Below are 15,782 nucleotides of genomic sequence, written 5' to 3'. Positions count from 1 at the left end.
TCATAGTATATTATTGCTGATTTAATATGTAAAACATTTTTTCATGATTAAAGGAAAGTTGTTTTTTTTTTTTTTTTAAGTTATTTGCTTAGAATCTTGAACTGGAGTTCCATCAGTTTGAAATGCTTTTTGAGAATAATACGCAGTGTTAATGGACAAGTGCCATCTTTTGGGTTTTTGTTTCTTGGCTTTGGATAATTACCCTCTTGTTTGGCATACTTTGATTTGGTATCTTTATGAAACACACCAAAGATTTATATTTGGTAGATTTAAGATGTGGCTAATAATGCTATTGAATTTATGATTCTTTTATTTATTTATTTTTGTAAGGTATTTCTCCCCCCTGCATGCATTTTGAAAATTTTTTTGACTCCGCAAACATGGCCGCAAATCACGTTTACATTGCTAGCACTGTAATGTGTACAGTTAATTGTTTTTTAAGAAAGCAGAGATGTTTTGTTCTTTACTTTCTGTGTCACGGACTCTCTTCCTCTCTGTCTGAAAAGGAGCAGCCTTACCCCCGCACGTACCTGACGGACGTTCTCTCCAGTTCATTCTGACTTGGTGCCTTGAAATACGAGCAGTTCCTAAAAAGGTACTTTTCTTTGGGTAACTATTTAAAAGTGTACTAGCACTGTGTAGGATTTATTAAATCTGATATTTGCCCTTTGAAGGCTTCGAAAATAGGGCTTTCGTACCATGTTTTTAAAAATGGATCCTAAAGGTACATTGTATTTTTGCAGTTGTCATAGATATTTTTGTGTTACGCTTGTATTGAAATTTTGTTTTGTATTGAAATAAGGTTTTTAAAGTAGCGCTTTTTCTTATTTTTACTGGATATCCACTTGATGTGCTATATTAATCAGTGATTCAGGTGACCCCACATGACCTTGTGTCACCCAGCTGCCCTTCACCTTGACCCTTTCTGTGACTGATGACAGGAAGCTTAGGAGAGTTCAGGCTTTCCCCAACTTGTCACCTGTTTAATGTTGAGATCTCTTCTGTGTGAAAGTACATAATTCTTTATTGTTAAGTCAGAATTCATCAGGAAACGTGAAAGGTTCTGGGAGATTCGATTGATGTTTGCATGAACGTGGAGAGAATGAGGCACTAGATGTCAGCAGGGTTCCGGGAGCTGTCTTTTAAACTGTGCTCCTCTCTGGGCCTGTCCCTCCCATGGGTATGAATGGGGACACCTCCCAGCTGTGCTTTGCCACATTCGTATCGCCAGTGCCCGAAGATAGTGCTGTTATCAGGCTGCCCTCCACAAGGCCTTTTTTATGCTCTGTCTTATGAATGTGCTTGTTGCATGCAGTCTTTGGGAAGCAAACTCCTTTAGAGAGAGGCTCAGACCTAAATATGATTTGAATAAATGTGGTAGTCACTGTGATAAGAACTTCTTGAATAAATACAGTCAGTTTCACAATTTTAGTTCAGCTCTACAGGTCATAAAGCACGTATAGGTAAACACGTTTTTCCTTATGAGTATCGCACTCATAAAAATTCTGGACACAGAATTAAGTAACTTGGGAAACAGAAGTCCTTTATAATCAAATCCTCAGGCTTAATGCTTGAATTTTGTTTCGCTAAGAAAAAAACGAGATCTTCTAGTATGTATGCTGTTCTGTCATGTCTTCTTTACCCAAATAGAACTCAGGAGTTTGTATACCCCAGCACGGAGAAGGTCTCTTCCCAGAGGTCCGCGCAGAGACACGGGTGCACATTCGTCCCACGCAGTTTCCCAAGATAGTTCCGCGTTTGGTTCTGAGCTGGCGTTTTGAAGAAGGCATGCGATGTGCTGGTCTCAGGGTAGTTTCGGCAGGGCTTCTGAGCAGGGCCGTGGGGACCTGTGGCCCTGACGAGGAGTGATCCCTGCTGAGGGAGTTCAGGACACAAAGGTGCTCGAGCCATGGAATAAAAAGTCCCTGTTAGCATTTCACTTAGCATTTGATGTAGTTTGTGTGCTTAATTGCTTTATTCTTAATCCTTGAGTGGTCAGAGCCATATGTGTCGTATTTGGAATATGTTGAAACCAAAAGTCGTTATTGGCAAGTTTGGTCTTTTGTCCAAGAGTTTGGACTTGGCTCTGTCTTTGGCACTTGGGATTCCGGATGTTGTTGCTTTGCTTTCTTCGTTTATATGCTCCTCCTCTTTCTCCAGTGAGTCTGAGATGACTAAGAGTCTGTGTGCAGGAGGCTTCTAGAGGTTCTGGCCCAGCTGGTCTTTTCAGCCTTCGTCCCGTGTCCGCATGCCTGGGGCCCACATGGAACTGCGTGTAGCCCCGGGAGCGAGCCTTTGCCTGCCTCCTATGCGTTCCTGCCGTGGGGCCATCGGCTTAGCCCTGCTTCACATTTTCTTCCTGTGGGCAGCCCTCAGCCCACGCTTGCGTTCTGGTGCACCTTCGGCTTCAGAAGCCCCTGACCTCCTGGGTGTGCCCCTGTGTGCCCCTATTGGGGTAGTTGGCCTCTTGCACGCTGTCCCTCGCCGGTGAGCCCTTGTCAGCACAGAGCTGTCATGCCCACTGCCTGTTGTATAAAGAGCACTAGCAGTTGTCAGATGGACGCAGAAGTCTGGCTTGGAATCATCCACTGAGAGAAGAACAAGCATTTCGTCTTGAGTTAAAGCGATGCGTTAGGAGATCGCTGGGCATTGTTACTCAGATATATCGGACACGTAATTTGAGATCATACTTGGGACTGATGAGGTTGGTTTAGGAAACAGGAAAGGTGGCTAAAAGGAGAACATGGAAGGTGATTTTTTTAAACAGGCTGACATTAAAGCAAATAAGTTAAATTCTCTGTTCTTGATCGAACTCCGAAGGGCGCTGTCACTTTTTCTTGGGTCACTGCGCACATCCCCAGCTCGATCCTAACCAGATTCTAGCAGCCTGACCGCACGAGGTACTTTCCGTCTGCTTCCTTTGCCTTGGCTGCAGGCGTTGCTACGAGCCCTCGTGGACCACACCAGCGACGGGCGGGAGAAGCGAAGGCTGCAGGAGCTGTGCAGCCGGGAGGGCGCGGCCGATTACAACCGTTTCGTGCGGGACGAGCGCGCCGGCCTGCTCGACCTCCTCCTCGCTTTCCCGTCCTGCCGGCCGCCGCTCCGTCTCCTGCTCGGTGAGTGCCGCTGCGCCGGCCCCTGCGCCAGCGGGCCCTCCGGCGTGCAGCCCTCTGCTTGTCAGCCTCCCGCCAGAGGCTGTCTGGCACGTGGGGACACGTCTCACTGGGGAAACATCCGAGTGTGTTCAGGGCCTCCTGCGAGTGGGTAGGAATCCCTCTGCCGAGGTGGACTGGCTCCTGCTGCTTCCTCACCATCCTCACCAGCCCTTGCTCCCTCACCGTAGCCGGCCCGAATTCTCTCTCCGGGCTCAGCATGCGGCATCCTGTCTACTCAGTCAGCGGGTTTTCAGAAAGCTTTGTTGTTGTTGTTTTTTTTTTTTAGTCCAGTGTTAACTAAAAATGAGTTTCCCAACGAAAAGAAAAGACATTTTTTTTTCTTCTTTTTCAAAGCTGAGGAACATTAGATGTAGTTGACAGAGGTTAATGCAGGGTGCTGTCTGTGCGCAAGACAGAAAGGCTGCATCTGGCCAAGCTCTTCTCCGGGATCGGTGAGGGCCGTGGGGGGAACCCCCCACCGCCGGCCATGCCAGGGCAAGTGGCCTTGTTCAGAGTGCTCCAGGCTTCAAGCCGGGACACGACCTGTCGCCAAATGCTCAAATGTAAGGCGATTCTGGTTTTTGTCCTCACTGGCCCCTGGGGTCTTCATGCCCACAGAAGAGAGAAGATCTGCCTGAGGAACTGGGGTCAGCAGAGGGGGTTTTGGTGGTGACCTCGCTAGGGATCGGGGGCATTTATGAGGGGCAGCGACTGGGGGAACTGGACAGGATTCTTAAACCTTGAGTACTTCCTGCGCTGGCAATTTTCTCTCCTTCCCTGTGGGGACAAGTAATAAAGTCTCCAGAATTTGCATTTGTCTTCGGTGATGGGAAAGTGTGTGTTGTGCTTTTCACTTTAAGGCTCCAGGATCGCCCGATGTCCATTTCAGTTCGGGGGACTCTCCTTTATTAAGTCAGATCCTGCTTTCTCTCCCTTTTATTATTCCTTTTCCCCCTCGAAATGGTGACGTTACTAAGTGACGTGGCTCTTCCCACTTGCCTGTATTCAAACACACACTCCTCTCCTTCTCCGTTTAGAATGAATGCAGGGGTCGGGAGAATAATCAGAACAGATGTGGGGAAGTTGTTAGAACTCTTGTAAAGCTGTCCTGCGTATGACAGTGTTTCAGTTCTTTGTGTGGATTTGCTGTGTTGGGTTTTTTTTTAAGCTTGTATATAACATTTATTATGTAGTTCTATAAAAAACTGATAAAAGCATTGAGACTTAAAGAAATTTATTTTCCACTTCTTTAAGTAAACATATCTAGAGCTTAGTATTATGTTGAGCTCTCTATTAAGCTTATTCTTTTATTTATTAAATTTTAGAAAGGTCTTTCTGAATCTTTGCCAGATAACTATTGAAAATATAACCTTGAACAGAAAAAAAATTCAGAGTTTATGTGTGGGCAGTTAAGTATTCAAAGATTGATTCTTTGACCTGCTTTTACTTATTTGTTTATTAAAAGATTTTATTTATGTATTTGATAGAGAGACAGTGAGAGAGGGAGCACAAGTAGGGGAAGCAGGAGAGGGAGAAGCAGGCTTCCCGCTGAGCAGGGAGACCGATGATGCGGGGCTCCGTCCCCCGACCGTGGGTTCATGACCCGAGCCGAAGGCAGGTGCTTAACCAACTGCCACCCAGGAGCCCCTTTGTCCTGCTTTGAAAAGAGCCCCAATGTATGAGAAACCACTGGGGCCTGGGTACCTTAAAGGTTTTATCATGACGCTCTCATTTTGTTTTTATAGAAATATAAGAAGGAAAAATATTTCCTTTTTTTATTAAGAAGGAAAGATATTTTAAGCTTAGGTATTTCCCATTTCCCATAATCCTTAAAATAGTGATCTTTAACCTTCTGGGGGGTCATCATCTTATTTCAAATATGAAAACTCTGGACACTTCTGCAGAAAACTGTGTACACACAGAAAATTTCATGGGTTTCTTGATTCTGAAACCCATTCGTGAATGCTTTTATTATCCTTCGGTTTAAGAAACCAGCCTTTAGAATGACACTGATTCCAGGTAAAGAAATTCAGTATGTCTGGTTTTTAACGTGAGGAATTGGAAAAAAATAATCAGTAGAGACTTACTTAGGTACAGTGAATTTACACTTGCTCTAAAATATGAATTAAATTAAAATGTTATTTTGGGTGTTCTAAATAAGAAAAATCCAACTCAGTCTTGAATTTTTACAAACCCTTTCATATAATTCTCAGTAGCAGTGAATTAATTGCTTGTGTGTTTTGTTTTTTTTTTTTCCCAGAACATCTTCCTAAGCTCCAGCCCAGACCATATTCATGCGCGAGGTACTGATGTTTATTAGCGTACAACATCTTTAAAAAAAAAAAAAAAGCAAAAACATAGAGTATCTTTCTCCCAAAATGTGAATCTCTGGCTTCCACATCCTTATTACCCAGGGAAAATATACCTGATTTGTGGACAGTAGCCGGCATGGTAAGGAATGGCGGAGGCGCGTGTTGGGACTCCCGGCCTGTGGGCGTGCAGAGAATGTAGAGTCTCCGGCAGCACAACCACATTGTGGTCCACAGCCACGTTTCCCCAGGTCGGGCTGCGAGTGCCTCGCGCCTCTACCTGCTGCCTTTACGGCCGTGCCAGGCCATCTCCACTGGGCACCAGAGGCGGGCAGCGGGGAGATGAAAAGTTGTGTCAATCTTACGGAGTCTTAAAGCAAACAGGTCGTTGGAAACTTTTCTGAATATCACAAAACGGGGGCAGGAAAGGAGGAGCTTTTAAGTAGCAACAGAAGTCTTTCCCCTGAAAAGTAGAGGTAGAGGACAGCCCACAGGAAAAATCCTTCAGTTTAGGAAAAAAGGCTGCATCTGGCCTGTATGCATTAGTCCTGATGCAGAGTTTAAAACTGACCTGTGTGTCTCTGCAGCTCAAACCTGTCGCACCCAGGGAAGCTTCGTTTCATTTTCAACATTGTGGAGTTTCTGTCTCACACCACAAAGGAGGTTCTGCGGAAGGGCGTGTGCACAGGCTGGCTGGCCGCGGTGGTCGCACCAGTTCTTCGTCCAGACATGCGAGTGTCCCGTGCTGAAGGCGGGAAAGCCCCGGCTCCAGAGGTACTGGGAGTGCACGGTTTGGGCGTTACTAGAATGACGCTGTTCGCCTAGTTAGGAAGAACGATGTGGTCTCCCCTGTGTTGCCCGTTACCATCAAGATTATTCAAAGGAAAATGTTTGTCCTACTTGAATTTTAAAATCTCTGTTGGAAAGTCAGGAAAACATTACTTTTTTCATTTACTATTTTTTTTTATTTTTAATTCTTTTAAAGGTTTTATTTATTTATTTGACAGAGGGAGACAGAGATCACAAGCAGGCAGAGGGGCAGGCAGAGAGAGGGGAAGCAGGTTCCCTGCTGAGCAGAGAGCCCGGTTCAGGGCTCAATTTCAGGACCCTGAGAGGCAGAGGCTTACCCCACTGAGCCACCCCAGTGCCCCGTTCATTTACTATTAAAATCTATGTGTTTCTCGAATATATAAAGTGTGAATTTTCCATAATACTCTTTTCTCCTTCCTCATCATATTCATAGAAAAGACAGTCTTTGGCTAATACTCTTGGAAGACTGAGCACAGGAAAAGAGCCAAGTAAAGACTGAAGTAAAGTCTGAAGGCCGGTGTTGAGAGACAACCTCGTCTTCTGTGTAGACCATACCATGTCCCAGGTGAATCCTTACTTGGCAGTCCGTTCACAACCAAAGAGTAACTTTGTCCTTCAGTTTAGGGTAGTAGGATTTTTGCCGTTTCTTCCCTTTTTGTCTTAGTGTGGTGTAGAATCCAAATTAGCGCTCTTCGTGTGAAGGCGTAATGAGGGGGAAGCACTTTTGAAACACGTAGGAGAAGCATATTCCTTGATAATTCTCGAGTGAGTGAGTGACCAAACCGTGGACACATTTACATGCAGACTTAGTGCCATCCTTCATGCTTTGATACAGCACTTGGCAAATCTCACTCAGGACCACAGCGTAAGGTACAATTTAAAGTCCCTTCCTGCCCATAAGGATGGTTGAAATAAAACAAAACCTTTCAGGTGTTATCATGAAGTCGTCTTTTTCTGTGGTATTGAAAAAATGAACGTGTCATCTGTAGCATTATCTTAGGACTGGTTTGGTTGCTGTAAGTTATTGGAGTTGAAAAGTTCATGCCCTAAGGGGAAAGTAAGACTTCAGTATATGCCTGAGAGGGCTCATGGGAAGCTGCTGCTTGAAATTGCCCTTTTCCGTGGTATTTTCCCATAATGCATCAACAAAATATTAAGAACTTGAGACACTGTTCCTTTTTTGAAAAGAAATGTTATGGTATGGACAGAAAAGTATTATGTCATTTTATGATCCTGTAAAAATGGATGCTCTCCAGAAAGTTCAAGAAATAGATCTACCCACGACCTATCCCAGACACCCGGCATGGGCGCCGTCCACACATTCATTCTTTCCTTCCTGCTGCCTTTTTCTCTTTTCTCCCTTTTAACAGATCTTCATCACAGACTGCCTACTCTTCAGGCACTGGAGGTCTGGGAATAAGGATACAATTTAAATTGGCGCTTACTGCCGTGCATGATTGATAGGAAGTGTGGAGAATGTTCACATCACATGACCCACCCACACTCCCCTCCGGCTGGCGGATGTTGAGATACCCCGTCCCGTGGGAGGCTTAGGGCGCCCCCCCATGGTGTGCGGTCTGGCTGCGTCCCCGCTGAGCGGGAGCGCCGCACACCTGCTGGTGGGGCTTGTTTCTCCTCTTTGACAGGAGGCTGGGCGGATGCGGGTCAGGGACGCCCCTGGGGCTTGGCTGCCAGTAGGAGGTACCTGGGCTGCAGAGCTGTAGCCCGCCTGTGGCCTTTACGGCGACCAGGCAGAAAGAAGTGTTTGCTGTTGTCAGCATTTGAGGTGACTGCGGCGAGAGAGGGCCAGTCCTGGTCTCCGGACGGCCCCTGGAGCGCAGGCGGTGTGCTCTCGTACCCGCTCCGCTCCGGCCCAGGGTCTCCTGCTCTGGTTTGCTTCCTGGATCTTATTCCCAGTCATTTTACAGATGAATGTTTGATTATTGTCTCTTCCTCCCAGTAGAATGTAGGCCCACGAGGACAGGGTTTCTGTTCATTTCTGTATCTGTAGTGCGTGTCATACTGAGTACCGTCCGTGGGACTGGTAAGTGGTGGGTCAGTGAGACTCATGTGAGACGAGTGACAGTCTCATTGCAGAAGGCCAGCACTCCTCTCCCATCGCTCTGCCCGTTCTTTCCTGTCCATCCTGTCAAAATTCGAAAGGTTTTCTTTATGTTAAAGGTTAAAATGTGCACCATTACACCCAGAACAGATTCTGTGACTTGGTGTAACTCACTCATGGCGAAGTGACACGGGAACTGAAATATTTTTAGATGGATTCCTCGCACGTATCCCTAGCACATGGTTTAGGAGAAAAATCTTTTGAAATTTTAGCAAAAAGATTGTCTTTATCTGTGCGTGCTGCTTATTCCTCTGGTTTTGCACAAACACGTAACATTGAACTTAGATTAACAAACATGACACAGTCCTTCAGCATCTTTGGAGCGACCCCCTCAGTTTTCCTTCAGGTGCCAGTTTGCCCTTGAAGCGCTCACTCCATCTGGATGCTGGTCTTTGTTGCCCCCTTATGTGCAAACACAAAATCCCAGCTGCGGTTTGTTTGCACTCCTCCATGGAGCACATGGAGGGCTGCCTGCTAGGAGGTGTGTGCTTCTCATGGGCCTAGGAAAAGGACTTGTATCAGTGTTCTCCCTTGGAAATATGCTTGTGATTTTTAAACACCTTTGATTTTGATGGAAAAGAAAAATTTGCGGGGTACCTGGGTGGCTCAGGGGGTTAAAGCCTCTGCCATCGGCTCAGGTCATGATCCCAGGGTCCTGGGATCGAGCCCTATGTTGGGGCTCTCTGCTCAGCGGGGAGCCTGCTTCCTCCTCTCTCTGCCTGCCTCTCTGCCTCCTTGTGATCTCTGTCTGTCAACTAACTAACTAAATAAATAAATCTTTAAAGAAAAAAAAAGAAAGAAAAGAAAAATTTAGAAGATAGATTTTGTTTTTCTCTGTAATGACAGATGTGTTCATGGTTTCAGTAAGATTTAATGCTGCTGTTTTCTTTAGCAAAGATCATCTTGGTTATATGCTTTTGCCTAGGTTTTCTTTCAGACTTATGAGCATTGGTTTAACATTCCAGATATCCATCTCTCCTCGAACAACCAATTTTTTCCACTTACCGAGTGACTCCTCTGCCCCCGTCATAATGGTGGGTCCGGGAACTGGCATAGCGCCCTTCATTGGTTTCCTGCAACACAGGTATGAGCTTTCTTTGACTGCTGAGAAAATGTATCCCTTGTGATCCTCAGTGGAAATATGGTAGCCTTTTTGTCTCTTTAGAGATTTTCTTTTAGATATCAGACTTCAGTTGTGAAGTTTTTATTTTAAAAAATTACTGTCAAATGTGTGATAGAATAGCATAATTTGTCACTATGGGAAAAGTAAGCGTGATGTCTTCCAGAGGTTTTGTTTTGTATTAGAACTTCCCTTTCTACTATAGCACTTTCTTTTCCCCCAGCTGCACTATAGTTTATAACGTATGTAGCTGGGGACAAATTTCAGACACATCTTTATGCTGTGATGATGTACAGGCTGTTCCTTAACTAGATAAATTTGCTACTAACAGAGATACAATTACACCAGAAGTTTCCAAGTTAAACCCAAACATCAGTAGTTTTCAGCCGATTGCTATTCTAGAACTATATGACATAAAAGAAATTGTGCTTCTCTCCCTGTTTGTGAGATAATGAACAATTCTTCATGTGCCGGTCCACATTTAGTGGTGTAATAGCCTTTGGACAAGGTCTTTTTGTTGTTTTTATCCTTGGTTTTTTCCTTTAAGGAAGCAGAGAATAATGGCAGACATACTCAGCAAGTCTCCTTGCTGGGTCATTCCTGAAACCGTTCACGGCAAATAGTTCGACCGTTTAAAACCCTGGCCACTTTCTCTTACATTGATTGAGAGTTAATTTTATTCAGAAAGTTTCTGTTAATTTTTAATGTAGAAATTAGTGTAGGTTTCACACTGGGATATTTTGAATTATCCTCATAGATGTCGTACAGAGCTTGTAGGTGTCCGTAACCAACAGCTGCACGTGCTTGTCTGGGTATCTGCTGGGGCGCTTGGGTCCCTGTGGACGGGACGACAGTACCTCAGTGGCTAAACTCAACAGTGACGGTGAATCCTGTCTGGATTGGTTGGTGACGTTTCTGACCAATAGATGGGTTTTACATATTCTTTCTATCCTATCTCTGCTTTCTTTTCCATGTAGAGAGAAACTCCAAGAACAACATCCAGATGGGCACTTTGGAGCAATGTGGTTGTTTTTTGGCTGCCGACACCAAGATAGGGATTATTTATTCAGGTACTGTGTGATTCTGGTACTGGAGGACTCAGCAGCGGGCCTACAGTTCTCGTTTCGGACCTTGTAACCGTCAGTGACAAACCTTTCAGTGTCCCGTTACATGCTGTGTTTCAGGGAAGAGCTCAGACGTTTCCACCAGCGTGGAGTCCTAACTCACTTGAAGGTTTCCTTCTCAAGAGATGCTCCTGTTGGGGAGGAGGACGCCCCGGTGAAGTACGTGCAGGACAACATCCGGCTTCACAGCGAGCAGGTGGCGAGGCTCCTTCTTCATGAGCGCGGCTGCATTTACGTGTGTGGGTACGTGGCCGTCGCCCCGAGGCCGGGCAGGCGAGGGCAGCTGATGGTGTTTACTGACTGGGCCGGGACCATTAATCCAGACAGGGACGAGAGGTTTGATTCTTAAGGACTGGAATAGAAATACAAGTTCTGAAATGACTTTAATATACATTTCATAGCCGAGATGTTATCATTATCATGTAAATAGAAGTGAAATCAGCTCTTGCATTTCAGAGTACATGGTGCCGTATGGATACATGTTTTAGCCTCCAGAAGTTCTGTTTGGTGTGAAGATGCTACTTTAACTTGAAGTCTCAAGATTGATTTGTTGTATGCAAGAATATGTGATTTGTGCATTTGACCTGGCTAAGAAAACTGTGGCTTTGACTCTGAGAATGGAGATCTCAAGATTTTTTTTTTAAGGCATAATTTGTATTGTCAAAATTGGCAGTAAGCGAGGAATCATTTTTATGTTAAGTTTTATATACTTTCTGAGGCAAGATCTGTTACAGAAACTCAAAATTGCCGTGAAAAATGAAAGTTTTAGAAACTTACCAACTTGTTTTAATGGAATTCAAAAATACTGTGTTAATAAAAAAGGTCTTTTGAGTAAGAAATAGCTCTTTTTAATTCTGACACATCCCAGGCATTTAGAAACTTATATACATCACCAAATTAGGTGTGGGTTTTTTTTTTCTTTCTCTCTCTCTCTCTTTTTTTTTTTTCTTTTTTTAAGATTTTATTTATTTGACAGAGAGAGAGATCACAAGTAGGCAGAGCAGCAGGCAGAGAGAGAGGGGGAAGCAGTCTCCTCGCTGGGTAGAGACCCTGATGCGGAACTTGATCCCAGGACCCTAAGATCGAAACCTGATTTGAACGCAGAGGCTTAACCACTGAGCCACCCAGGTGCCCCTTGTTTTGTTTTTAACTGTGATACAAAGAAGAAATACTGGTATATGACCTAGAATAGATATAAATATAATAGAAACAGGTTTTATAAAACAGAACTTTTTCTGTTTACTTCTCATGACATAGTATGATAATTTTTGTTTCATTGTTTTTTAAACACTGATTTTGCCTTCTAAGTTGACTTTATGACCTGTTCATGGATTTTTGACTCTCAGTTGAGAAACCTTACTTTAGGTTGATAAAGGGCATAGATTCTGGACGTTGTGCTGGTTTACATTTTCATTTAGCTTTTAAAGAAGTGTCTGACCTTCACTTTGTAGAGGATAGAGCTGTCAGTATTGAAGAACAGGCTGGAGTTTTAAAGATTTATTTATTTATTTGAGAGCAAGAGCATGAGCACAAGTGGGGGGAGTGACAGAGGCAGAGGGAGAAGCAGACCCCCATCTGAACAGGGAGCCTGATGCAGGAATCAATACCAGGACTCTGGGATCGAGACCTGAGCCGAAGGCAGACGTATAACCGACTGAGCCCCCCAGGCACCCCCAGGCTGGAATTTTAGATGTGCGTCTAACTAATAGAGGCACAGTCAGTTGTACAAATACATGAATAACTGGTAAATGACAGCTTGGGAACATGTCAAATGTCCCAACACATTAGCCCAGAAATCGCTTTACAATCCCTGGTGCTTTCATTCTTCTGTCTGCACAGTGGAGTTGATAGTGTTCATGGTGGTCAGTGGTGCGGGCTCGGAGGGAGGCCCCATGGCCCCCTAACGCGGACCAGCCCCTTGGAAGGAGTGAATTTGTCCCTGAGTCCGGGGGACACTCCCAAGCAGGGGAGCCCTGTGCTCTGATAGTCCAGTAAGAAAACGGGGGGGGGGCTGCGTGGCGCAGTGGGCTAAAGCCTCTGCCTTCAGCTCAGGTCCTGGTCTCAGGGTCCTGAGATTGAGCCCCGCATCGGGCTCTCTGCTCAGTGTGGAGCCTGCTTCCTTCTCTCTCTCTGCCTGCCTCTCTGCCTATTGCGATACCTCTCTCAAATAAATAAATAAATAATATCTTTAAAAAAAAAAATGGTTTAAAAAAAAAAAAAAAGGAAGACAGAGGGGCCGGTAGGTTTGGCCGCTGGCGGCTGCTGGTGCCCGGGGAGCAGCCGTGGGACGGGCTGCTTCGTCGTGCTTGAGGGGAAGCGTGATGGAGGAAGTTGCAGTGGCCCCTGGAGACCCCCTTTTCAGGAAATGTCACTGTAAGGGACAGGACAAGCTCTCTTGCTGACATATTAGTGTCCTATCCAGTTTTCGTCATTCAACAGCATTCGGTGCCTCCCGAGTGCTGTGGCCCGGCTCAGGTGTTGAGAGATGCAAGGTGCATTGAGGTCCGCCCCCGCCGGCAGGCCGCCCGCTCTCTGGTGGGAAAGTAGGCGCCATGGCGGGGCCGCAGGGGGACTCGGGGGTGCCTCCCCAGTCCTGTGAACGACTGTGCTGAAACCCGTCAGCCCTGAGAGCCGGGCCCACAGCTGGGCTGGCGTGATCACGTCTGTTGGTGATTGGATGCGTGTGTGCACACGTGTGTACATGAAGGCTTGTAGGCGTAAAAGCCTGTTGCCCTTGGGAACACAGGTTCCGCGTGTGCGCGGGGATGACAGGCGGGGGTGACAGTGCCGCGAGGAGCCAGGTCCGTGAGGTCCCTCTGCACTGACCGAAGACTCCGCTGCTCCTGGGACAGGACGCCTGTGAGGGGCTTCAGCTGTGAATGACGGGGTCGGCTTTGCGGATTGGGTTGGTCCCTGGGGAGAGGCCTGACGGGTGACAGGCTGGGACACCTGTTGAGACGCTTCCCAGAGAACTGGAGGCCAGGCTGGGGGGTGGGGGAGTCCGTGGGAGTTAGATTTGTGAATTATGGAGGCTTTGGTAAAATTCTTGTTTTCTGAACACAGATGCTGTTCTTTTTTCTAGAGATGCTAAGAATATGGCCAAAGACGTCAATGACACCCTTGTGGAGATAATCAGCAAACAGGCTGGAGTTGAAAAGCTAGAAGCACTGAAAATGTTGGCTACTTTGAAAGAAGAAAAACGGTATCTTCAGGACATTTGGTCATAAAATCAGAAAATAAAGGAAGAGTACGATGCTTTTTTTGGCTGAACGTAGTAAAAGACTGGCTGAAACAGACTTTGCATTTTTAAAATTAAAAATGAAAATTTTTGGAGGAGGTAGAGCGGAGCGGCCACCTTCCCGCGGCGGCAGCCTCCCGAGCGGGTTTTCCCACACCGCTGGCTTCAGCCTGGAGGCCGCCTGAGCTGAGGGGCGGCCACCGTGTCCTAGAGAACATCACAGGTGCCGCCTCCGGGTCACAGGAGGGCGTCTGTCTGCATGTGATGAGGCTTCCTGGTGTGGATATGGGCACGCGCGCCCACCGCATAGATGGTTACAGCCTCTCAACTTCTGTTGCCAGTTTTTAAAATAAGGACAAAATAATTTATTTTTTAATGAACTCTCCCATAAAGAATGCCTATTAATGTATTGAACTGAACTCGGTACAGCGTATCTGATCACGTGTGCACCTGGACAGCGCCGGACGTGCGAGGGACAACGGTGTAAAGCCGTACTCGGTCAGCAGAGACCGCCCGCGTTCCAGCTCCAGTTCGAGTCCCGGGCTGCTGGCGACTGATCACCTCCGCTCTCCGGACGCTGGGCAGTGGCGCCGGTCTCCAGGGCCAGCAGCCGTCGGCGCCCACGCAACCGTTCTGTCCCGTCCTGCGGCGTTCAGTCAGTAACATGGGATCCTTCCCGTTACGTGACTGCGGGCTCCGTAAGGCTCTGAGCACGTGTGAGGAAGGAGAGGCCCAGCTGTGGTGTTCGGTGTCTTAAGTGCCTTTTGACCTAACGAGATTTTCAACTTACCATGGATTTATTGGGATGTAACTTCACTATAAGTTAAGGAAAATCTGTATAACCTTATCAAATGGTTATTTATTACCAAAGCTATATTTCTGATAAAATATTAAGGTAACGCTTAGAGATATTTTTAAAATGACTTTAGAAATGTGAAATGTGATTTTTATCACAATTGATAATATCACAGTTTTAGAATTTAGGAAATTTGTACCCTGTGTATAGGTGCAAGGCAGTACATATTTTAGTAAAACTACAATCCCTCCTACTCCTCCTCTGTGCTCTTTTTGGCATATTTTTTTAGTTTTTCTACATTAATCCCATGATATAAAATTGTATCCTGGGCTTAAAATGTCTGCTTAAATTAGTATCTTTGTATTTTTAAAAGTTCTACCATTCTGAATATTTACGTCCCTCCAAATTCCTACGTTCCAGTCCTAACCTCCATTACGATGACCTCAAGAGGTGGGGCCCCTGGGAGGTGCTTAGGTCATGAGCGGGGAGCCCTCCGGCCTGGGATCAGGGCCCTGATGGGAGGCCCCCCAGCACTCGGGCTCCTTCTGCCCGCCCCACCCACAGCTCACTCCTGGACTTGCAGCCTCCAGGACAGAGAGAAAGAAATCCTTATTTATGAGCCGCCCCTGGCTGGTGTTTTATTACAAGCCACCCAAATGGACTATGACAATTCCTAGTGACAGATTCTCTTAAAATTTATCAGAACAGAAGACAGTGTAAAAGGGTATGATTAATTTTTCTAGGCTCTGGTGTATATTGGTTTTTTATTCAAGAGATTGGCATTTCAAAAACATCTACCTGTCAAAGGTTTCTGGTCATTTTGAAAAAATAACAGTGTTAAGATTTGATAAAGCTTTATGGCTGTTTAATGTCTAGTCATATGTCTTACATCTTGTAATGGAAACAGACCTACAAAGTAGAACATGTCAAGCAGATCTGGTTACAGACCTAATTCTATGCATATGCTGTGTACATCAGCCAAAGCAGACGAGATGAGAACATTCAAAAGGACAATGTTCTTCACTGGTAAGTGTCACAAAGTGGAACAAGAACTTGTGTTCACCTGCCGTGTTGTCTATGAACGTGGCCCCAAAGCTGACCTGGAAAG

General features: G+C 45.8%; 1 protein-coding gene across 7 annotated transcripts in view; it reads left to right on the top strand.

Moving 5' to 3' along the window:
* MTRR (5-methyltetrahydrofolate-homocysteine methyltransferase reductase) overlaps positions 1-15,543 on the top strand; it is a 31,675-nt gene extending 16,132 nt beyond the window's left edge. For 3 of the 7 annotated variants that reach the window (XM_082724242.1, XM_082724243.1, XM_082724244.1), the window contains 8 exons: positions 507-595; positions 2,936-3,116; positions 5,416-5,458; positions 6,052-6,238; positions 9,362-9,480; positions 10,494-10,586; positions 10,701-10,883; positions 13,723-15,543. In XM_082724242.1, coding sequence (XP_082580368.1) covers positions 507-595; positions 2,936-3,116; positions 5,416-5,458; positions 6,052-6,238; positions 9,362-9,480; positions 10,494-10,586; positions 10,701-10,883; positions 13,723-13,867 — 1,040 coding nt within the window. In that variant the 3' untranslated portion in view covers positions 13,868-15,543. The remainder of the gene's footprint in view (positions 1-506; positions 596-2,935; positions 3,117-5,415; positions 5,459-6,051; positions 6,239-9,361; positions 9,481-10,493; positions 10,587-10,700; positions 10,884-13,722) is intronic. The other 4 variants (XM_082724247.1, XM_082724245.1, XM_082724246.1 and 1 more) reach the window with 2 other exon arrangements.
* Positions 15,544-15,782: the final 239 nt, after the last annotated feature.

The sequence above is a fragment of the Mustela nivalis genome (assembly GCF_964662115.1).
Source record: "Mustela nivalis genome assembly, chromosome: 3".
NCBI lineage: Eukaryota > Metazoa > Chordata > Mammalia > Carnivora > Mustelidae > Mustela > Mustela nivalis.
This window is presented reverse-complemented; position numbering and strand designations above follow the sequence as displayed.